This window comes from Bubalus kerabau, chromosome 16, assembly GCF_029407905.1.
Source record: "Bubalus kerabau isolate K-KA32 ecotype Philippines breed swamp buffalo chromosome 16, PCC_UOA_SB_1v2, whole genome shotgun sequence".
Taxonomy (NCBI): domain Eukaryota; kingdom Metazoa; phylum Chordata; class Mammalia; order Artiodactyla; family Bovidae; genus Bubalus; species Bubalus kerabau.
This window is the reverse complement of record NC_073639.1, coordinates 39,003,194-39,027,281: the sequence shown is the minus strand read 5'-3', so window position 1 is coordinate 39,027,281 and position 24,088 is coordinate 39,003,194. Positions and strand designations below refer to the sequence as shown.

Genomic DNA, 24,088 nt, shown 5'->3' with positions numbered 1-24,088 from the left:
CTCTCTAGTCTCTACCAGTAGCGTAATGGTCTGCCTTTACCCGCCTACCGTTAAGGGGAACTTTCAGTCTGGTATCTTAGCAACCAAAACTACCAGCCCATCCAGCTCGCCGCGCGCTTGCGCAAAACACGAGGCATAAGGGAAGGTTCTTTACCCTGGCGTTTTGGCTTTCCAGTGCCAGCAGAACGTCGGGGAGCGTCTCGTAGGGATGGAGACGAAAGCGAGATTAGTAGCAAAGTGTTTCTACCAAATGGTAAGTCTTTGGTGGAGACGTGAGGGAGCTCTTGTTTCTTTTTCTGACCCTTTGGGCCTGGAGGAAAGGATGAGGCTCTAGAGCCTGGTAAATTGGTCCAGGCTTAGGTTTATCATCCGGCCAGATTACCAGAGTCGAAGGGGACTGCCCTTTGCTTGCGCCGCTAGACGTCTCTCAGCCTCCACAGTGTGCGGGCCTTGACTTTTTTAACCGCTTCCCTCCTCCGTGGTTTGCCGGGATTCTGGCCTAGTTGGCAACATTTCTTTACAGGAGAGGCGTGCTGTGTGCCTGGGCCCTTGGCATTCACATGAAAACTCCCGGCATAGGAAAGAGTTTTTACTTGTGTTGTAGCGTTTCTTTGCACGTTGGACCCACGCATAATCGCTATCAGCCTTTTCTACTGCCCCTCCCCCCACCGCCAAAACACACACACACACACACACACACACACACCACCACCACCACATTATCACCTTCAACTGTTCCATTGGGAAGATTATTCCTTTTTGCCAAATTTGGCTGATTTTCCAACCATTTCCAGCGGAGATCCTCACTTGAGTCCAGCGTAGGTAGCCTGATAATCCATTTGACTCATTAACCGTCGAGATTTAGATGTCCAAAGCAAATTCTTGTCCAGAGGGCCAGACTTACTGGTTCAGCCCAGGTCTGAATCTAGTCAGGGGCCAGCTTAAGTTTGGGGAGTAGGAATGAAGAGGTGATAGTCTATTAAAACTTCTAACGCTTAATTGCTTACACGCCTGGACTCTATACCTCCTGCAGTGCCTTCTCTAGAGTAACTTCTAAAAATCATACTGGATTCTCCAACACTGGATTCAGGAAGAATTAACTTTTGCATAGGGTTTTCCCTTTATCTCCCTTATCTTCTTGAAGAGATCAAATTGCCAACATCTGCTGGATCATGGAAAAAGCAAGAGAGTTCCAGAAAAACATCTCTTTCTGCTTTATTGACTATGCCAAAGCCTTTGACTGTGTGGATCACAATAAACTGTGGAAAATTCTGAAAGAGATGGGAATACCAGACCACCTGATCTGCCTCTTGAGAAATTTGTATGCAGGTCAGGAAGCAACAGTTAGAACTGGACATGGAACAACAGACTGGTTCCAAATAGGAAAAGGAGTACGTCAAGGCAGTATATTGTCACCCTGCTTATTTAACTTCTATGCAGAGTACATCATGAGAAACGCTGGACTGGAAGAAGCACAAGCTGGAATCAAGATTGCCGGGAGAAATATCAGTAACCTCAGATATGCAGATGACACCACCCTTATGGCAGAAAGTGAAGAGGAACTCAAAAGCCTCTTGATGAAAGTGAAAGTGGAGAGTGAAAAAGTTGGCTTAAAGCTCAACATTCAGAAAATGAAGATCATGGCATCCGGTCCCATCACTTCATGGGAAATAGATGGGGAAACAGTGGAAACAGTGTCAGACTTTATTTTTCTGGGCTCCAAAATCACTGCAGATGGTGACTGCAGCCATGAAATTAAAAGACGCTTACTCCTTGGAAGGAAAGTTATGACCAACCTAGATAGCATATTCAAAAGCAGAGACATTACTTTGCCAACAAAGGTCCATCTAGTCAAGGCTATGGTTTTTCCAGTGGTCGTGTATGGATGTGAGAGTTGGACTGTGAGGAAGGCTGAGCGCCGAAGAATTGATGCTTTTGAAGTGTGGTGTTGGAGAAGACTCTTGAGAGTCCTTTGGACTGCAAGGAGATCCAACCAGTCCATTCTGAAGGAGATCAGCCCTGGGATTTCTTTGGAAGGAATGATGCTAAAGCTGAAACTCTAGTACTTTGGCCACCTCATGTGAAGAGTTGACTCATTGGAAAAGACTCTGATGCTGGGAGGGATTGGGGGCTGGAGGAGAAGGGGAAGACAGAGGATGAGATGGCTGGATGGCATCACTGACTCGATGGCTGTGAGTCTGAGTGAACTCTGGGAGTTGGTGATGGACAGGGAGGCCTGGTGTGCTGCGATTCATGGGGTTGCAAAGAGTCAGACACAACTGAGCGACTGAACTTAACTGAAGGAAAGAAAAATGTGCAAAGTATATTCTTGAAGTAGTCTCCCAAATCACTTCTCCTATTTCAGTAAGTAGAAACATGGCACGTTTTCCAAAGCCAACATCTTGTTTTGTTTACATTATATCCCAGGCACCTTACAAGCATTGTAATCATTGACTGGAAAAAAAAAAAACAACTCATTAGGATTCTGGAAAATAGGTGGGCTGTTCTAATATTAGAAGTGATTTTTATGTGTAAAGTTACCCCAGTGGAAATTAAAATGATGCAAATTCAAGATAGTTTGTGAATCAAGGAAAATGTTCAGTCACTTAATTATACTATATATGGATTTTTCAGGCCATTAATCTCACTGAGAAAGTTGCTCTTGATTGGTTTCAAGGACATACAGTTCATCTTTACAACTAGTATTAAAGGGATTTCTGAAATCAGAAATGAATAATGACCAAGTAGAAACAATTCAAATTTTTAGACTTTGCTGGATCAAGTTGGATCTCTTGGCAGTTTAAAGACTGAGTAATGTGTTAACCTGTTTTTGCCTCATTTTTTAATTTAGGCTTTTATATTTGGGATATTAACTTATAGTGAAAATGATTTTTCAATTATGAGTATAGATTGCAAGGTTTCTAGGTCTTAGGAAGTACTCGGCATTGAAAAATAGCTGTTACTAATCTAATTTTACTCTAGAACATTAATAATATTAATCTAGAAAAAATATTAAACCCATATAACTCTTAAATATACTAAATTTATTTAATGCTTTCTGTGTATCACATACTATGCCATTTATTGGGTGAGTTTGAAAGAAACTGAGTGTAAAGTATAAAGATGAATGAAGACAGGGAACCTACAGAGTAGTGGGGGAGAAAGGCACAGACATAAACACACGATTTTTAATTTAGGATGCTAAGTGCCTTAGTAGATGTATATAGAAAGTACTTTGGCAGCCAAAGAAGGAGGTACTACTACTCCTTGAGCAATTGGAAGAAGCTGTACCAAAAAGTGAGGCATTTGCCTTAGGTCGTGAAAGATGTATAGCATTTGCCAAGGTGAAGAAAGGGTAGGATATTCAGAGTAGAGGATAATATGTGCAAAAATGAATGTACGTGTGTGTTGTAGTGTGGTGAGATCATGGGGTTTATAAGGAAAGGTGGAAGAGATTAGTCTTAAAAATTAGCTGGAAGTCAGATATACCAAACTAGGCATAAAGATTCTTTTTTCTAAGATAAATGTTTTTAGGCAGTGGAATGATCTGATTAGGTTTGTGTTTTTCAAAGCTATTTCTGACAACCATGTAAAGGAGGAACATTTTGGAAGCAGTTAAAGGGCCTCAACTAAGTGCCAAATAAGAATTATGTTGACTCTAAGGGTGGCTGAACCTTAAATTTATGGTTGAGGAATGCTGAGAATGGCATCTGTTTAATCTTGTTTCACTTCTGTACTCAAGTATGAGATAATAAATGTGGTGAAAACTGTTCATTTATTCACCTATCAGATAGTTATTGAGTACTTGTAATATGTCAGACAGTGTTCTCAGTATATCGGGTACATCACTGACTAAAACTGCCCTCCTAGAAATTATTTTCCAAGAGAGGGACATAGTCAATAGATAGTAAATTAAATAAGTATACTGTACTATTTTATAAGGTGATAGGCCTGGCCACACGACTGGAAAAGGTCAGTTTTCATTCCAATCCCAAAGAAAGGCAATGCCAAAGAATGCTCAAACTACCGCACAATTGCACTCGTCTCACACGCTAGTAAAGTAATGCTCAAAATTCTCCAAGCCAGGCTTCAGCAATATGTGAACCGTGAACTTCCAGATGTTCAAGCTGGTTTTAGAAAAGGCAGAGGAACCAGAGACCAAAAACATCCGTTGGATCATGGAAAAAGGAAGAGAGTTCCAGAAAAAACATCTATTTCTGCTGTATTGACTATGCCAAAGCCTTTGACTGTGTGGATCACAATAAACTGTGGAAAATTCTGAAAGAGATGGGAATACCAGACGACCTGACCTGTCTCTTGAGAAATTTGTATTTCTCAAGGTCAGGAAGCAACAGTTAGAACTGGACATGGAACAACAGACTGGTTCCAAATAGGAAAAGGAGTATGTCAAGTATTGTCACCCTGCTTATTTAACTTCTATGCAGAGTACATCATGAGAAACAGTGGGCTAGAAGAAACACAAGCTGGAATCAAGATTGCTGGGAGAAATATCAGTAACCTCAGATATGCAGATGACACCACCCTTATGGCAGAAAGTGAAGAGGAACTCAAAAGCCTCTTGATGAAAGTGAAAGTGGAGAGTGAAAAAGTTGGCTTAAAACTCAACATTCAGAAAACGAAGATCATGGCATCCGGTCCCATTACTTCATGGGAAATAGATGGGGAAACAGTGGAAACAGTGTCAGACTTTATTTTTTGGGGCTCCAAAATCACTGCAGATGGTGACTGCAGCCATGAAATTAAAAGACCCTTACTCCTTGGAAGGAAAGTTATGACCAACCTAGATAGCATATTCCAAAGCAGAGACATTACTTTGTCTACAAAGGTCCGTCTAGTCAAGGCTATGGTTTTCCCAGTGCTCGTGTATGGATGTGAAAGTTGGACAGTGAAGAAAGCTGAGTGCCAAAGAATTGATGCTTTTGAACTGTGGTGTTGAAGACTCTTGAGAGTCTCTTGGACTGCAAGGAGATCTAACCAGTCCATTCTGAAGGAGATCAGCCCTGGGATTTCTTTGGAAGGACTGATGCTAAAGCTGAAACTCCAATACTTTGGCTTATACAAAGAGTTGACTTATTGGAAAAGACTCTGATGCTGGGAGGGATTGGGATCAGGAGGAGAAGGAAATGACAGAGGATGAGATGGCTGGATGGCATCACCAACTCGATGGACATGAGTTTGGGTGAATTCCGGGAGTTGTTGATGGACAGGGAGGCCTGTAATTCATGGAGTCATAAATAGTCAGACATGACTGAGTGACTGAACTGAAATGAACTGAATGTTATGGGGAAAAAATTAGAGCAGATAAAGGGAGTCCCAGAGAAGGCAATATGGCACCCCACTCCAGTACTCTTGCCTAGAAAATCCCATGGACGGAGGAGCCTGGAAGGCTGCAGTCCATGGGGTCGCTGAGGGTCAGACACGACTGAGCGACTTCACTTTGACTTTTCACTTTCATGCATTAGAGAAGGAAATGGCAACCCACTCCAGTGTTCTTACCTGGAGAATCCCAGGGACGGGGGAGCCTGGTGGGCTGCCGTCTATGGGGTCGCACAGAGTCGGACACAACTGAAGTGACTTAGCAAAGGGAGTCCAGAATGTAGGGATTTCCATAAGGGAAAAGAGGAGTTTGCATTGTTAAATAGGGTATTCAGGATAGATCTTGTTGAAAGGGGGATATTTGCATAAATATAAAGGAGGTGAGACCATAGATTTCTTGGAGAGGAGCATCCCAGAAAGAGAGAAGAAGCAGAACAGAAACACTAAGGTAGGAGGCATGCCTTACATGATCCAGGAACAGAAAGGAGGCCAGAGCAGAATGATCAAGGGATAGAGTAGTAGGAGACAGAGAGGTAAAGGGGAGAAGTACAGATTCTTAGCATGCTGTAAGGACTTTGACTTTCACTTTCACTTGAGTAAAATGGGAAGGCTTTGCAGAATTCTAAACAGAGGAGTGAAAGGATTTCAAATTATTTTTATAAGGGACTCCTGTAACAGGTATAAAAGCTTTATTTTCCAGGTTGGAGATTTTAAACAGTGGAGTGAAATAATTAGACTGTATTGGGAATGAATTAAAGTGAGTGAAGTCGCTCAGTCATGTCTGACTCTTTGTGACCCCATGGACTGTAGCCTACCAGGCGCCTCTGTCCATGGGATTTTCCAGACAGGAATACTGAAGTGGGTTGCCATTTCCTTCTCCAGGAGATCTTCCCGTCCCAGGGATTGAACCCGGGTCTCGCACATTGTATGGATTGGAGCTAGGCAAACTCTTGATTTTGTAGCTGATCATACCTTTTCAGAAGACATTAATTTTTTTAAAATCCAACTCCTGAAAAGCTTTGCATGTCTTAGTGTTCTAAACCAAGTACTTTAGTTGTTGTTGTTGTTCATTCACTAAGTCATGTCCAACTCTTTGTGACCCCATGGACTGTAACCCACCAGGCTTCTCTGTCCATGGAATTTCCCAGGCAAGAATATTGGAGTGGGTTGCCATTTCTGATTCATAAAGAGTCAAACACAACTGAGCACAGCATGGTTACAGTCAGTGACATTCTGTGACTTAAACATAGTATAGAGTGACTTCCCTGGTGGTCTTGTGACTAAGACTCTGAGCTCCCAATGCAGGGGGTCTGGATTCGATCCCTCATTAGGGAACTGTGCTGTAACTAAGAATTCTTGTGCTCCAACTAAAGATCCCACATGCCCAGAGCCAAATAAACAAGCACAGTATAGAAAGCATAGTCCAGAAACCATAAACAGAGACACAGACACCTGAGAGGAAAAAAAAAAAGGCCTATCCATGTTAAGGGTATGAACAAGGCTTGGAAGAAAGCATAAAAGCTTTGAAGTGGGAAGTACAGTGGAAGATTCTACAAAAGAGAGTGAGTTACTATCATGCTGGGTAGAGGGGCCCCCAGAAAGCAGTATTGTAGAGTAGTTAATAACTTGGGACTTAGGCATTAGACAAACATGGATTTTAGTTCTTAACCTTTCTCTTACTAGCTGTAAAATTTTATATATTATTTATTATTCATTTTGTACATAATTAAAATAGATTAATGGTAGTGTAGATATGTCTGTTAATTACAGTACAGTAAAAGGTTAATCATATTGTTGTTGTGAAGACTACATTCTGTGATGCAGGTAAACTGCCTTCTACTTAGTAAGCTCCCAAAATGTGTTAGAAATGAAAAACAAAAGCAAAAGGCAAGTTTTGGCTTTTCAAGCTTATCTTTTCAACAAATTTTTCTGAAGCAACCAGCGTGAAAGGGAAGCAGAGATTGGCGTTGTGCTGGCAAAGCCAAGGACCTCTGGGAAGAGCCAGAGGCTGGAAGAGGCACAGAGGATTCTTCCCTAGAGCCTTCAAAAGGAGTGTGGCCCTGCAGATACCTTAATTTCAGACCTCTAGGCTCCAGAACCATGAGATAGTAAATATGTGTAGTTGTTAAGCCACCCATTTGTGGGTAATTTGGTAAAGTAGACCTAGAAAACTAATAGAGCAAGAGTGTGGAGAAATTTAAAGGCCTGTACATTACTGGTAGGAAAGTGAAATGGTTTGGCTGCTACAGAAAAGTTTGGCAGTTCCACAGAAACATACGGAATTACCAGATGTCCACTCCCAGGTGTGTACCTACACCAAAGAATTGAAAACAGATACTCAAACACTTGCACACAGATGTTTTAGTATCACTTTTCACAATAATCCAAAAGTAGAAGCAATCCAAATGCCCATGAATGGATAAACAAAATGATAGCCACCGACCTACATACATAAAAAGGAATGGAATACTGGCACATGCTCAGTGCGGATGAACTTCAGAAGCATGATGCTAAGTGAAAGAAACCAGACACAAAGGGTCCCTTGTTATATGATTCTGTTTATATGAAATATCCAGAATAAGTAAGTCTGTAGAGGTAAGAAAGCAGGTTGGTGGCTGGTGCGGCTGAGAGTACAGGGAGGGACTACTTAACACCGCAGGGTTTTCTCTTGGGGGATGATGGAAATGTTTTGGAACAAGATAAAGGTAGTGATTGTACAACACTATGAATGTTCAAAGTGCCGCTGAAATGCGTACTTTAAAATGGCTAAGTTTATGTTCGATGAATTTTTTATAAATTTCAATAAATTTATAAATTTTCATAAAGCTTTTAGAAGAAATATGAAATATCCTTTGTACTCAGGGGTAAATGAAACTTTTAAAAATAGAACCTAATAACAATAAAAAAAAATGGATTACAAAAATAGATTGCCAGGCAGTATTAAGGGCCACTTATCAGTTTGAAGTCATGAACTTAAAATGACACCAGTCAGCGTGGTTGTTTGTTTCTCTGTTTATTTTCAGCTGCCTCAATGTAAGCATGGAGTAGACAGAGTTGGATTTCATCAAGCTTAGTGGTTTTGCAAGGTGAGTAAGATGAACCAAACGAAAGACAAGGGCTTTGAGGGAGAATATACTAGAGAGTGATTGTAATAACTGGCAAATGGGAATTTAAACTGGATAAGTAGAGAATTGATACATGGGTTTGTTGTTCATTCTCTAAGTCGTGTCCTACTCTTTGTCCGACCCCATGGACTGCAACACACCAGGTTTCCCTGTCCTTCACAATCTCCCGGAGTTTGTGCAGATTCATATCCATTGAGTCAGTGATGCCACCTAACCATCTCTTCCTCTGCTGCCCCTTCTCCTCTTGCCTTCAGTCTTCCCTGTCTGGGGTAAAGGACAGCAAACATATGGTAAAATCAGGGAACTGTAAGACAGGATGGGTCTCAGCATGCTGTCTAGAGACATAACTGAATATATCAATAGTTTTATTTTTATTTTACAGAATTGAAAATTTCACAGAAGAGGTTTTGAAGCCAAGTTCAAACGATTTGTTATATTAATATATTTTCCTTGGCCATACTGGCTTTTCTCCTTAGCCCTCAAAAGCCTGTAGGAAGCTGCTGTTGAGTATCAGTTATGCTGTGGCTTCCTGCTGATCCTGAGGTGTATCTGAACTGTAGTACTCTTCAGCTTCAGAGAATGCATCTCAGTAGTATAGGTAGTATAGGAACAAATTTACCAGTGTCGAGACCCGCATTAGAGGAAAAGCAAAACTCTGAGAGTTGTTTGCTTTTTGACATTTTGAATTTAAACGATTGTGATAAAAAATATATACTTAAAGAAATTAAAGGCTTAGAGTTGGAAGAGAAGTGTATGTTATCTTCAGTTTTAGCTCTAGTACTTTAAGAGCTTGTACCTCACAACTCGGGTTATTTTATTACAGATGGCTTTTCAATTAGAGGGTACTTTGTTAAAAAATTCTTTTATTGGACTAAAGACTTCCTCTTATACCTTCTTCCTCTAATTTTAGGTGTGAATTCTGAAATATTATGTGAAAAAGTCTAATTGCTCTTGAACTTCCTTTTAAATAGTACTTGCTTCCCCCACCTCATATTCTAATCAATAACCAAATCCATCTTTTCACTTCCATCCCTCTTGCACAGTTCTCATCTGGATAACCATGGCCACTCTGCCCCCAGTCTGGCACCCATCCAATCAGTGGTCTACACTGTTACCAGACTGGTTATATATCCAGAGCACTAATAATAATAAAGTTATTATTTTTATATTCTTTAATTTTATTTTTAATATCTTTTGCTTAATTTTATGTTATAAATATATTATTATTATTGCAAGTACTCATAAGCACTAATTATGTGCCAGGCACTATTCTAAGAACTGTCTACTCACTTAACACCTTATAATAACCCTGTGAAGTAGATTCTGTTATTATCCTCATTTTTCAGATATGAAAATAGGGCAGAGATGTTAAGAAACTTGCTGAAGGCCACACAGTTTAAGCAGTAGAGACAAGTTCAAACCCAGACTTCTAGATTCAGAGTATGTGCTTTCAAACACTACATCAAGGTATTTCTTCTTCTTCTCCCCTTAAAACACTTCCATATTTTCCCATGATAAGTAGGATCAGGTTTGACACGGCGCCTACTACCTTTCATGATCCAGTCTCTTTCCTTCTATTGCTTCATCTTACTACTTGCTTTATATTCCCATGAAACTAAATTATGTGTGTTATCCCAATAAATTGTTTTTGTCACATATAGTTCATTTACTACTACTTCCTTCAGCTTGCTAATTATTTCAAATTATTCATGTCCAGCATTACGTTCTTCTGAAAGTACTGCCTCTTGCCTGCTTTGTAATCCACTTCCCCCATTGAATGAAGTGTTCTTCTCCACACACCCATGCCTTTATCATTAATGCTATGTCATTGCACTGGCCATATTTAATGGAAACTACATATATCAGAAACTCCTCAAAAGCAGGAACTATATCTTATTTTCCTTTTAATAAGCATCTTTTAGAACCCTGAAGTACCCTGAATAAAGTTCCAAGTTTTAATTTTATTTGCAGATGATGATTCTTGGTGATGGATTGCAGGGTCCTAAACAAAAGAAGGCACACAGGACTGCAACAACTTTCCTCATTTGCCGAAACAGGAAGAACTTTCCTAGGCCCAGTAAAATCATCCAAATTTATTATAGATGAAGAGTGCCATGAAAGTGTGTTAATTAGCTCAACAGTAAGGCTTCTTGAAAGTTTGGATTTAACCAGTGCAGTGGGACAACTTCTCAGTGAAACAATTCAGGCACAAAACAACACATACAGAACTGGAACCAGTACGCTTTTGTTTCTTGTTGGTGCATGGAGCAGTGCTGCCGAAGAATGTCTTCATTTGGGTGTCCCCATTTCATTAATAGCGTCTGTGATGTCAGAAGGCTTGAATTCATGCATTGAAGAGGTAGAATCCCTTCAAGTACCTGTCCACAGTGTATATGACCATATAGACAGCACAAAAACGTTTTCTGGACTTAGTGTCAGCTTGTACCCTTCTCTACAAATCCCTTCAGGTACTGGCTTGGTCCAGAAAGAGCATGATCTCAAAGATGTTACCTCTCAGTCACTGGCCTTCTGCAGTCTTTCTGGGAGACCTGTTAAATCAACTCAACTGTTTAGGCTTCAGGCTAAGTTTGAAGCAGATGAGAACACATCACAAACTCCTCAAACTCGGAAAAACAACCTGTTTGCAGACACCCACTGCCGAAAGTCAGTCCTGACCCACAGTAGACATTTTAGTAGGACAGATCATCATTGGATAAGCAAGCCAGGTGGATTTCTAGAACAACTTAGTGCAGCTGCTCCAAAGACTTACAGATGTAGTGATCTGGCAGAGTTGGAGGTGGGTTTGAGTCACGGAGACCCCAGCAGCATGTGGCTAGTGGACGAAGCAGTACAGCTGCAGCATCAGAATGCAGGCAGGCAACGAGGCAGCCATACCATGCTATTCCCCTTTGACATTTCAAGAATCTTCACCTGCTGCTTACCGGGCTTACCTGACACTTTGTCTTGTGTCTGTCCAGGATACATCACTGTTGTGTCAATGTCCAGTGCTACTCTGGTCAAGGAATTTCAGAATCAGCCAGTCCGTGTAGTTCTTGTTGAGGGTGACCTCACTGAGAATTACCGTCATCTGGGATTTAATAAGCCTGCAAATATTAAAACAGTGTCAGAAAGCGTGAAGGTTCAACAAGACAGCTCAGAAGAACTGTGGACAGATCATGTATTACAGGTGTTAATCAAGTTCAACGTGAACCTTGTGCTGGCACGAGGAAATGTGTCTGAACGCTTAGCTGAAAAATGCACAAATAGTAAGCGGCTGGTAATTGGATCCATGCAAGACAGTGTGCTGCAGGCTTTCGCAGAGGCTTCGGGAGCAGTGCAGGTGGCCTACCTCACACACGTGAATGAAAACTGTGTGGGCAGTGGGGTGTCTGTGACCACGTGGAGAAGCATTCCCTCTGACACTGTAGATGGGATCAGCAGAATGGCAGTCGTGTTAAAAACAGAAGGAATTAATTTGGTTACAGTAGTGCTGACCAGCCCAGTCATTGCCCAGATGCAAACCAAAGAAGACAGGTTCTGGACTTGTGCCTCTCGTCTGTATTATGCTCTGAAAGAGCAAAAGGTCTTCCTTGGAGGTGGCGCAGTTGAAATTTTGTGTCTTACCCATCTTCAGAGTCTCGCAGGACAGTCTGTGAATAAAGGAAATCAAGACTGTTCAGGGTGGCTGCATAACACTTCCTCTTGGCTGGCCTCATCTGCAGCGCTGTATAGACCTACGGTGCTTAAATGCCTGGCAGATGGATGGCACAGGTACCTCTCAGCTCTCCTGCGTAACACTGCCGTTTACTCATCAGACTCTGAAGCCGCCACGTCCATTCAGTGTCACCTACAAAATGCTGCAGACTCTGGCTCTCCTTCATCTTACATCTTGAATGAATATAGTAAACTTAATAGTGTAATTTTAAATTCAGGCATTTCAGATAAGCTGGAACCAATTCCAAGAGTTTATGATGTTGTTACACCAAAGATTGAGGCATGGCGCCGAGCTCTGGATTTAGTACTGTTAGTACTTCAGACAGATAATGAAATTATCACTGGACTTGCACACACACAGAAAAGTTCACAGGAATCAGAAGGCTTTTTATTTTTGTAAAGTTATTGGCTAAGTCTTTGGAAAATTGTCTTTGGTAACATGTCATGCTAATAATAAATTTTCCAGTAGTTAAGTCTCAGTGTCTGAAATGTCAGCTTTTGCCAAGAAGAAGATAATTGATATGTATCAATAACTATTCAGGATATGAGATTTCACCCTACTTATAATCTCACAAGTTAGCCTGTTACTTTTCATGGAATGCTACAGAATACACAAGATGGTTGGATCAGAGACAGACTTTTATTATTCACAGCAAAAGCAGTACCCAGAGCTTTGGGTTGGTCTATGTCAGGTCCCCATTTCTCTAAGTCCCACAAGAGCAACAAAAGGGCCACTGATGGAAACCAGCACACTCAGTGTGTTGTGTTATAGCAGAAGAACATTGAGCTTGGGGTCGCTACTGCTTTTATAGTAAGCAGAAACATCTTGTTCTTTGTCCAACAGTAGTTGTTTCCTCATGCCTGAAACATGTAAACACAAGCCTGAGACATGAGCTGGTTAAAGCTGGGCCATGGCACACTGAGAATGTATGCAGTCACTCAGAGCCCACGGTGGAGAGCCTCCAACAACTCACTCTTCAACAATTCTCGGCCAGACTTGAATGTTCATGGCTGTTGGCTACTCTGATTACTCTGGCAAAGAGGTTACTTCGTTCTATACCAAATCCACTCAATTGGTCCCATATAGCAACTAAATTAAGGCTACCAAAATGGACTCTGAGCAGCAGGATAAAATCAGTCTGCAGTATTGACCTCAGCCATGTTTCCCAGCATCTTGAATTGAGTCAAATGTCAATTCCAAGGAGGACCAGTAGGTTTTTTTATTAGCCAGAATGTAGTCCATAATGTGCTGTCCATAATGAGCCATGCAAGGGAGCTTTGACTGACTTGCTTATCTTTGGTGACATTGCAGAAATTACAGGAGGCTATAGATGGGCCAAAGGCAGCCCCCTTCACTAGTGGAGATAGCATTGTGGCCACACTCCCCACATATGAGCACATGTAACCACAGCAGGCCCAGGTCACTATATTTCGGGATTTGTTGTGAAACCCGATTTGAATCATATATGCCTAGTCGCTCAGTCACGTCCAGCTCTTTGTGACCTCAGGGACTGTAGCCTGCCAGGCTCCTTTGTCCATGGAATTCTCCAGACAAGAATCCTGGAGTGGGTTGCCATTCCCTTCTCCAGGGAATTCTTCCCAACCCAGGAATCAAACCCAGGTCTCCTGCATTGCAGGGAGATTCTTTACCACCTGAGCCACCAGGGAGGGTCGCAAAAGTCAGACACGACTGAGCAACCAAGCTTGAGCAAACAGAATCACAATGAACCTGGCTTCCCTAATTTGAATTAACCATAAATTTAAATCAGATAGGTATTGTCACCCAATAATTGCAGCCTCAGTTGTCATACATGGCAAAATCCAAGGCTCCTCAGACATTAAGAGAAGCATATGATTAGTCAGATTGAAAGAAGGTTGTCCTGGTCCCTGTGTTTGTGATGTGTTCTTATCTGGGAGCTGCCGTTGGTGGCATCACGTCCTGCCTCCAGTAGTGAACAAGAGGCTTACCAAGGAGCTGAGCCTTCTTTGTGGTGGGCATGGAGACAGCATTTGTTTGTTTGACTCTCAGAGGGACTGAGTGCTATGAATCTATGCAAACGGTCTCAAAGAACTTTACTTGGCAAACAGCGTTATGAATTTTGTTTGTTTATCAGTTGGTTCTATTGGTGAATAGTTTGAGGTAGATAGTGCCATAGTCAGGAAGAAAACTGCCACAGTTAGGACCACTGAGAGAGGCTTCCAACTTGTCAACCTTGTAATATCTAAATACCACCTGTACAGTGAACATTTGAGGCATCAGTGTATACAGGCATTCACTCAGTCCCTGCCTGTCGGTGGGTTAGGATGGGGTAGGGCATGGTGGTGATTGGCAGGAAGCCTGTCTCATTTCTCTGCTTGTAGCAATACCCTGAATGGTGGAATCTTCTCGGGTACTTTATGAGCATTTAAGTTTAAGCACATAACACACTGATGCCAATTGTGTGTTTTTATAATAATAGTACAGTGAATGGGGCCATTGGGCCCCACCCACAGGGTCACTTTTTTCCTTTTTGCAATATTTGCTCCAATCCTATCAGTTGACTTCAGTCACTTTTCCTCCATGGGAACATGAACCAAGAAGGTTAACACTTTCATATTAGGGGCTTTAACAGTTGCCAGGAGATGATGTGATCTCCCTGACTTGGGAGCTCAGGAAGGGGCAGAGAGAGAGGGCAGCAGGCAAGAGGGTTGGTTTTTTTTTTTTTTTCCAGCTCTTCATTTCAGTGTTAGGGCTAGCTTTTCCTTTGTTCTCTTGCCAATATCTGGAGAGTACCCAGGCTCCAGGGATCTTTCTGTTTGCCCTCTGCATGCCACCGCATCTCCTCAGTGCCCTGCGCCGTAGGTACCTTTGGCCACCCTGTGCCCAGTACCCACTTTCTTCAGGGACTGCTGGGTGGGATGTCAGTTGGCACCTGTATCTAACAGCCATAAAGTTTCAAGTTCCTTTCTTTCCCAGAGTTCCCCCATCACACTCGAGTTTTTCCTTAACAGCTGCTGATATCAGCAGGGAGGTGCCAGATGTATTAAGTTTAGAGGGAGAGAAGGGCTCCATGCCAGGAAGCAGTGCTTTGTGTTTACTTTTGATTTTGATCAGCTGTGCAACTTGTGCTCAGAAAACTTTGTCTTTTTGTGTCTACTCAGTTGTATCTCTTCATTGCTGACAGCATTGCTTTCAGCTCTGGGGACCCCTTGACTTGGCAGCCGCAGCGTTTCTTCTCTTCCTTGTGCTGTGGGGCATGCTACCTTGTGGTCCTTTTCACATTCTTCCTCTTCCCACCCAAGCTGAGTGGGCGACCACCAACACACCATTTGGGTGGCTTTTTTTATTCCCACCTCTCTCACATACTTAGTTTCCAAACATTGATTTTCAGGTACAGTAGGCAACCCATAGTCCCTTCCCCCTTTCCTACTTCTTGAGTGAAAACATTGACTGTTGGATCCCAGGGAGCCATATCTCTTAACCCCACCCACAAGGGCTCATCTTTTCCCAGAGAAACATGGTGCTCTCAAGTGAAAACTGGCAAGAAGTACACAGGGTCTGGAGTTTTGCCCTGGTTACAAGCTAACAAGTTAGCCTATTAAAATTTCATGAGACACTGGCAGAAGACTCAAGACTCCTGGATCAGAGACACAGGACTTTATACAAGTAACCGGAGCTTCATGTTAGTTTATGTTGGTCCCCCACGCTCTCAAGTCCCTCAGGGGTGACATAAAGAGCCCGTGATGAATGCCTGAACACACAGTAGTTTGTATTACTGGAGAGGAACACAGAGCTTAAGCAATTCATAACTTTTATAGTAAGCACAAGTAAGCCTATTTTTTGGAGAAAGATACTACATCATCATTCATGGTTGCTCACTGCAAACTCAGCCTTGAGAAATGGCCTGGAAAAAGAGAGCTGCATACCTAGCAAGAACATGCAGTGGTGCCCAGAGCCCATGGCAGACTGCCTATCCCAACAAAGTCTCTTTCGCTACTTAGCCATAAATTGAACATTACAAGACCTGAATTTATGTGTGTAGTTTTGGAAATGAGTATTAGAAGAGCTCTAAGAAAATAATAGTAATTAAGTTACTGTTTACCTACCAGGTTGCAGGCACCCTTCTGAATTCTTTATAGATTGCACCAATTTGCCACTGTCACCACAGCAAAGTAACACATACTAGGTCGCTTAAACAACAAACATTTATTTTCTCACAATTCTGGAGGCTGAAAGTCAGATCAAGCAGTGGACAGGGCTGGTTTCTTCTGAGGCATCTCTCCTTGACTTACAGATGTTGTCTTCCCATCTTCTCTCTACCTGTCTTTCTCCAGATTTCCTTTTTTGGTCAGGATACCAGTCATACAGGATTAAGGCCCACCCTAATGACCTCATGTTAACTTAGTTACCTCTTTAAGGACCATGTCTCCAAGTACAGTCACATTCTGAAGTACTGGAGTTTGGGACTTCAGTGTGTTAATTGGCATAGGGACACAGTTCACCCTATAACTCATGTCTAGTCTCAGTCTTTGCGTCATCTATTCTCTCCATTTTATGGTTGAGGAAATTATCCTAGTAAGGTAAGAAACTTGTCCAGGGTCTCACAGATAATAGGTAATAGAGCTGAAACTTGAATTAAGGTTTTATCTGGTTCCAAAGTCTATATTTCTAAACATTAATTGTGACATGAAGCTTTTTTTTTTTCCTATGACAGCAAAACAAGAAAAAAGAATGCCTGGTTTATTTACAGGATTAATTTAAATGAATTAGAAAATGTAATTTGATTATCCTCATGGTTGGGAAAACAATATCATTTTTGCTTTAGCACTTATCTTATATGTGTTAATGTGAGAACTTTGCACAGATAATCATTTCCGTTATACAGACTTTGTTCAAAATTAGAATAATAACAATGTTGAATATTAAATGAACTGTTTTTAAAAATATATTATTTTACTTGCTATCAATACTTTTATTCTCTTTCTGTATACTATTAACACTCAGTTTTTGTTAAAATATCACAAAGATTATGAGTGCCACTAATAGTAACATAGATGTTTAAATCATATAGTAGTTTTGTTTTTTTTTTTTTTTGCAAATCTGGTATTTGCATGTATTCATGCTATTATGAATCATCGAAAAAGCGAGATGGTTCATTCGTTGGATCATCGAAAAAGCAAGAGAGTTCCAGAAAAGCATCTACTTCTGCTTTATTGGTTATGCCAAAGCCTTTGACTGTGTGGATCACAGCAAACTATGGAAAATCCTTCAAGAGATGGGAATATCAGACCACCTTACTTGCCTCTTGAGAAATTTGTATGCAAGTCAGAAAGCAACAGGTAGAACTGGACATGGAGCAACAGACTGGTTCCAAATTGGGAAAGGAGTATGTCAAGGCTGTATATTGTCACACTGCTTATTTAACTTATATGCAGAGTACATCATGAGAAATGCCAGGCTGGATGAAGCACAAGCTGGAATAAAAAATTGCCAGGAGAAATACCAATAACCTCAGATATTCAGATGACACCACCCTTAAGGCAGAAAGCGAACAAGAACTAAAGAACCTCTTAATGAAAGTAAAAGAGTGTGAAAATGTTGGCTTACAACTCAACATTCAGAAAACTAATATCTTGGCATCTGGTCCCATCACTTCATGGCAAATAGATGGGGAAACAGTGGAAACAGTGACAGACTTTATTTTGGGGGGCTCCAAAATCACTGCAGATGGTGACTGCAGCCATGAAATAAAAAGACGCTTGTTCCTTGGAAGAAAAGTTATGACCAACCTAGACAGCATATTAAAAAGCAGAGACATTACTTTGGCAACAAAGGTCCATCTAGTCAAAGCTATGGTTTTTCCAGTGCTCATGTATGGATGTGAGAGTTGGACTGTGAAGAAAGCTGAGCGCCGAAGAATTGATGCTTTTGAACTGTGGTGTTGGAGAAGACTCTTGAGAGTCCTGTGGACTTCATGGAGATCAAACCACTCAATCCTAAAGGAAATTAGTCCTGAATATTCATTGGAAGGACTGATGCTGAAGCTGAAACTCCCAGTACATTGGCCACCTGATGCAAAGAACTGACTCATTGGAAAAGACCCTGATGCTGGGAAAGATTGAAGGCAGGAGGAGATGGGGATGACAGAGGATGAGATGGTTGAGTGGCATCACTGACTCAATGGACATGAGTTTGAGCAAGCTCTGGGAGTTGGTGATGGATGGGGAAGTCTGGTGTGCTGCAGTCCATGGGGTCACAAAGAGTTGGACACAACTGGGCAACTGAACTGAACTGAACATACTATTAAGTACTGAGTAGATGTTGTAATAAATACTCTCCTTTGAAACTAGAAGTCTCACTCTAAAAATATAGGTTTTGTAGGTTTGTTTTGTTTCCATATTGAAAAAAAAAAAAAAACCTGCATGGTACCATGTGGTTTATCAGCTGTTTTTCTAATTCTTATAATCATGAGAAATATCTTTAAATTTTAATTACTTATGGAACTTTTCTGTTTTTGCAAACTGAGGACAGTCCCTCAAATAAACATGATTCATCTAAGTAAGTGGGGTTTTCAAGAAACTCTGTCAGCAAGCAGGTATAGACATTTCTTTTAAAAAATAAATACTTATTTTTGGTTGCAGTGGGTCTCTTGCTGCGCACAGGCTTTCTGTGGTTATTGTGAACAAGGGCTACTTTGTAGTTGCAGTGCGGAGGCTTCTCATTGTAGTGGCTTCTTTTGTTGCGGATCACAGGGTCTCGGCTTTGTGGACTTCAGTAGCTGTGACACATGGGCCTCAGTAGTTTTGGCTCCTGGGCTCTAGGCTGTGGGCTCAGTGGTTGTGATGTACAGGCTTAGTTGTTCCTTGGCATGTGGGACCTTCCTGGACCAGAGATTGAACCCATATCCCCTGCATTGGCAGGCAGATTCTTAGCCCCTGGACCACCAGGGAAGTCCCTAGACATTTCTTAAAACACCAGAGCAGTGTTGCTGTCTTTTGGAGACCAACCTGCCTGTTGAATATCGCAGACTACAAGGAGGTTTGCAGTTACGCTACATCTACATTATAGCCCATTTTCCCAAGGATAAATAACTCCTTCTAGACCCAGGATTAACTAGTTCTTCAGAAAATTATCTTGAAAAAGTTCTTGCAACAGAATTCCTGTATATTGCGGGCGTGCCTGCCCACCCAGAGGCTGGGCAGATGCAAAATCAGCAGGAAATGGTAAGCTGCAAGGTAAGTGCAGGGCTACCGACAGGTCACTGTGAGCTGCAGTCCCCCAAAGTGTACTTCCAAAAGGGAGGGAAATATGAGTGGAAAAATGTGTAAGCAAGTTTGAGCTAACCTGGGCATCACATTCTGCTACTGCCGCTGCTAAGTCACTTCAGTCGTGTCCGACTCTTAGCGACCCCATGGACTGCAGCCCACCAGGCTCCTCCGTCCGTGGGATTTTCCAGGCAAGAGTACTGGAGTGGATTGCCATTACCTTCTCCAGGCGTCACATTCTAGGTGAGTGCAAAGCAACAGCAAACAACCCCAACTCTATGTGTTTATGTTGTTGACCTGAAATAAATATTTATCTTCGGCGTATATATGTAGATATATATATGCTGGATATATCTTCAGCAAAGATGGGTTTATTTGGGATCAGTGGAGAATTGTAATTCAGGGTCTGCAACCACGGCAAGCCATGTGCAAGTCCCCACATGGCCAGGGAAGGAGAACACTTTCATAGGGAGGAAAAGGAAGTTGGGAAGGTTGTAGTAAAACAGTGCATGGCTTTAAATTGGCAGAGTCCTTGCCAGGAAGGAAGAGGAGTCTGCTGAAATGCCAGGGTGGATGAATCACAAGCAGGAATCAAGATTGCTGGGAGAAATATCACCAACCTCAGATATGCAAATTGTACCACTCTAATGATAGAAAGTGAAGAGAAACTAAAGAGCCACTTGGTGAGAGTGAAAGAGGAAAGTAAAAAAGCTGGCTTGAAACTGAACTAAGATCATGGCATCTATGGAAATCATGGAAAATAGAAGGGGAAAAGTGGGAACAGTGACAGACTTTATTTTCTTGGGCTCCAAAATCACTGCAGATGAAATTAAAAGATGCTTGCTCCTTGGAAGGAAAGCTATGACAAAGCTAGATAGTGTATTAAAAAGCAGAGGCATCACTTGGCCAACAAAGGCCCATATAGTCAAAGCTATGATTTTTCCAGCAGTCATGTATGAATGTGACAGCTGGACCATAAAGAAGGCTGAGCACTGAAGAACTGATGCTTTCAAGTTGTAGTACTGGAGAAGACTTGAGAATCCCTTGGTCAGCAAGGAAATCAAACCAGTCAATCCTAAAGGACATCAAACCTGAATATTCATTGGTGGGACTGATGCTGAAGCTGAAGTTCTGATACTTCAGCTACCTGATGTGAAGAGCTCATTGGAAAAGACCCTGATGCTGGGAAAGATTGAAGGCAAAAGAAAGGGGGAAGCAGAGGATGAGATGGTTAGATGGCATCACTGACTCAGTGAACATGAGTTTGACCAAACTCTGAGAGATAGTGAAGGACAGGGAAGCCTAGCGTGCTGCAGTCCATGAAGTTGCAGAGAGTCAGATAGGACTTAAAGACTGAACAACAACAAAATTGTCCCAGGGCATGAGAGCTCTCCATTCTGCTAGCTCTTATTTATTTGAGATATCTTTATTTAATTTTTAACACAGTGGATGCAGGAGAATTGACTAGTTCCATGGTGATCTAAGCTCTGAAGAATATCAGAAACATTCAGCAAAGGGCTCATGTGCTCACGGCACAGAAAGCCAGACTCTGGCAGCAAGAGTTTTCAGCAGAGTAAGGGTTTGTTACTGGGATGGCAAGCAAGGCAGTGGGAGGCAAGCCTTATATCCACTCTGACTTGATCTTTGAATTAGGAATTTTAAAAGGGGGAGAACAGAGGATGGGGTTAATCATCATCTTGTGGTATATTTTAATTACAGTTTCAGGAGTCAGGATGTGTCTGGTTTACAATTCTCTGGCCAAGTAGTCCATGGCTTGCGGGGGCTCTATTAGCTCATCTTGTCCTAGCAAAGCAACCAGTTTGTATGTTAATGATGATATCTATAATAGCGATTTTGGTACATTAATGATGTCATCAACAATAGCAATTTTAGTATATTAAAGATGTTATCAGCAGTGGCAATCTTATTCATCTGACTCTAGTTGATTGGTTCAGTTAGCACAGTATTGACGTCAGAGGGGACAAGAACAGGGATAAAGATTTGAATAGAGAGATTGTAATCATAAACTCAGTATGGAAACTCAGTTTTAGGGGGACTCGGTTTCAGTGCTTCATTCCAAGAGAACTGAGTCACAATCTGAGTGGGAAAAAAATGTTGGAAGCAAGTAAAATAGAGCCGGGTGGAAACACTCGGAATAAGGGTAAGAGAAGGGTTACATTGGGAATGGTGAAACAATGTCATCTTGTATTGGTACCAGAGGCTAGGAGACACTATGAGAGCTCTGAAAATAAACGTGACCTTGAAGGCAAGGTCCGTACACCTCTTGGAAACACAGAGCTGGAGGTAGAAAATCTTTCCAACCAGACTAAGCTTTGATAAGCAGAGAAGGACTACTCAGAAAGGTTGTATTTTCAGTCCTTCACTTTTAACAGGAGAGAGACCATGAGCTGAGAAACTGGCCCTGGCCATTCCCATCTCCTCTACAAGAATCTCCCCCTTGGTGGGATTCACAAAAATCCATGCCGTTTGAACATGAGGGAGAAAAGATGTCATTTACACTCAAATGACCTTAGGACAAGCAAAGAGGTTAAAATAGATTAAATAATATTTGAACAATGAGAGCTCACCAGAAACAAAAATGGAGCTACAAAGCAGATTAAAAGTAATATTTCTAAATGAGTTAAAAGAAATAATTTACTTAGAAGTTTTTTTTTGGGGGGGGGGACATTAAATAGCAATGACGACCTCAGAAATTAGATGGCTAACAACAGTTTATGAAATGACAACTAACACAACTCAGAAAAGCATTGGAATAAATTACAGTTGACCCTTGAGCAACATGGGGATTAGGGGCACTGACCACCAAGCCCTCGCAGTCAAAAATTTGGATATAACTTTGCAGTCAGCCCTCTGTATCTACATCTGAGGATTCAACCAACCTAAGATTTTATAGTAGTTTAGCATGTATTTAGGCAATGGCGCCCCACTCTAGTTCTCTTGCCTGGAAAATCCCGTGGACAGAGGGCCTGGTGGGCTGTAGTCCATGGGGTCGCTAAGAGTCAGACACGACTGAGCGACTTCACTTTCACTTTTCACTTTCATGCATTGGAGAAGGAAATGGCAACCCACTCCAGTGTTCTTGTCTGGAGAATCCCAGGGACGGGGGAGCCTTGTGGGCTGCCATCTATGGGGTCGCACAGAGTCAGACATGACTGAATCGACTTAGCAGCAGCAGCATGTATTTATTGAAAAAAAGAATCATGTGTAAGTGGACCAGCATAGTTCAAACCCATGTTAATCAAGAGCGAACTGTACAAGTTACACAGAACAAATGAACTCCACAGAAAGCATAGTGAAGGATGTAAATTTCATTCCCAGGAACCCTGGAAAATGATCTCGTCTTTCACAAATTCTTCTAAATTTCTGTAACACATCTGCAGTGTACCATTTTATTTTAAGATGGTTTAAATAGCCAAACTTTACAAAGGTTGACTTTTCTATGTAAAGCAGGGACCAATCTAACATTATAGTCACCATTAAAGTCAGTGCCTTTAGTCACTCATTTAAGTTTAAGGGCAGCTTTTGGCTCCCTAGTTCATGCCAGTGGTCTGCTCTAAAAGTCTCTGTTTAGTGAGGGGCAAGCAATAGTGGGTCAAAGGAATCCAGAGTCTCTCAGGGCGGCAGTGCCTTGCAGACACCCAGTGGCAGGGTTTGCATGACCGTAGGTTCACAGGCCCCCAAACTTTTTTCAGGCTAACAGAGGTAATCATCATCAGTGTAATCAACTCATACTAACTAAACTTACAGACAGTTGTGGAAACAGATACTAATTTCATATGTATACCAAAACTACAAGGAAAAACAGGATACTCATGTTTACTGAGCCAAGACTTATTTTCTGCTGTATGAAAGTCTCTGGGAAGCTAGGAAGATTGCTTGTTGAGGCTAGAATCTAAGCCGAGGGTCTCCTGTGATTCAGCACAAGCAGTAGTGTCTACCCTTTCTTCAGAAAAAGAGTGGTGGGAACCTAGCACTAACCAGGAAGGTGAGCGCTTTGCTTACTTCTGTTGTGATATCCTTTATTCAGATGTTAAGATAATTAATTAGACACTGCTTTTTATTACTCAATCATATTTTAGACTTGCCCTCTAGGGGCATCACCCTGTGGCCCCTTTAGGTTGTTTTTGTTTCTTTGGCTTTTTTCTTATTTTTTTTTAGTGTTTTTTATTGAAATATAGTTGATTTACAGTGTTGTTAATTTCAGGTAAACAGCAAAGTGATTCATATATATTCTTTTTCAGACTCCTTTCCCATGCAGGTTATTACAAAATATTGAGGATCATTCCCTGTGCCATACAGTAGGTCCTTGTTGTTTATCTATTTTATATATACTAGTGTGTATTTATTACCCCTGCTCCCACCTCTCCCCTTTGGTAACCATAAATTTGTTTTATATATCTGTGAATCTTATTCTATTTTATAAATAAGTTCATTTTTATCATTTTTTAAAGATTCTACAGTAAATGATAACATGATATTTGTCTTTCTCTGTCTGACTTACTTCACTTGTACAGTAATCTCCAGGTCCATTCACGTAGCTGCAAATGGTATTATTGCATTCTTTATTGTGGCTAAGTACTATTCCATTGTATATGTATATCACATCTTCTTTATTAATTCATCTGTTGATGGACATTTAGGTGGTT

The 24,088-nt window shown here is 41.5% G+C and overlaps 1 protein-coding gene across 1 annotated transcript; it reads left to right on the top strand.

Annotated features, from left to right (window-relative positions):
* The first annotated feature begins 79 nt into the window (after window positions 1-79).
* BBS12 (Bardet-Biedl syndrome 12) lies at window positions 80-12,649 on the top strand. The gene is made up of 3 exons (XM_055550566.1): window positions 80-253; window positions 8,361-8,423; window positions 10,434-12,649. The coding sequence occupies exon 3, from the start codon at window positions 10,450-10,452 to the stop codon at window positions 12,574-12,576; it is 2,127 nt and encodes a 708-aa protein (XP_055406541.1). The 5' UTR covers window positions 80-253; window positions 8,361-8,423; window positions 10,434-10,449; the 3' UTR covers window positions 12,577-12,649.
* Window positions 12,650-24,088: the final 11,439 nt, after the last annotated feature.

Bases quoted from the DNA above. Each gene is read 5' to 3' on its own strand.
- BBS12 (XM_055550566.1), top strand. From the start codon at position 10,450: ATGGATTGCAGGGTCCTAAACAAAAGAAGGCACACAGGACTGCAACAA.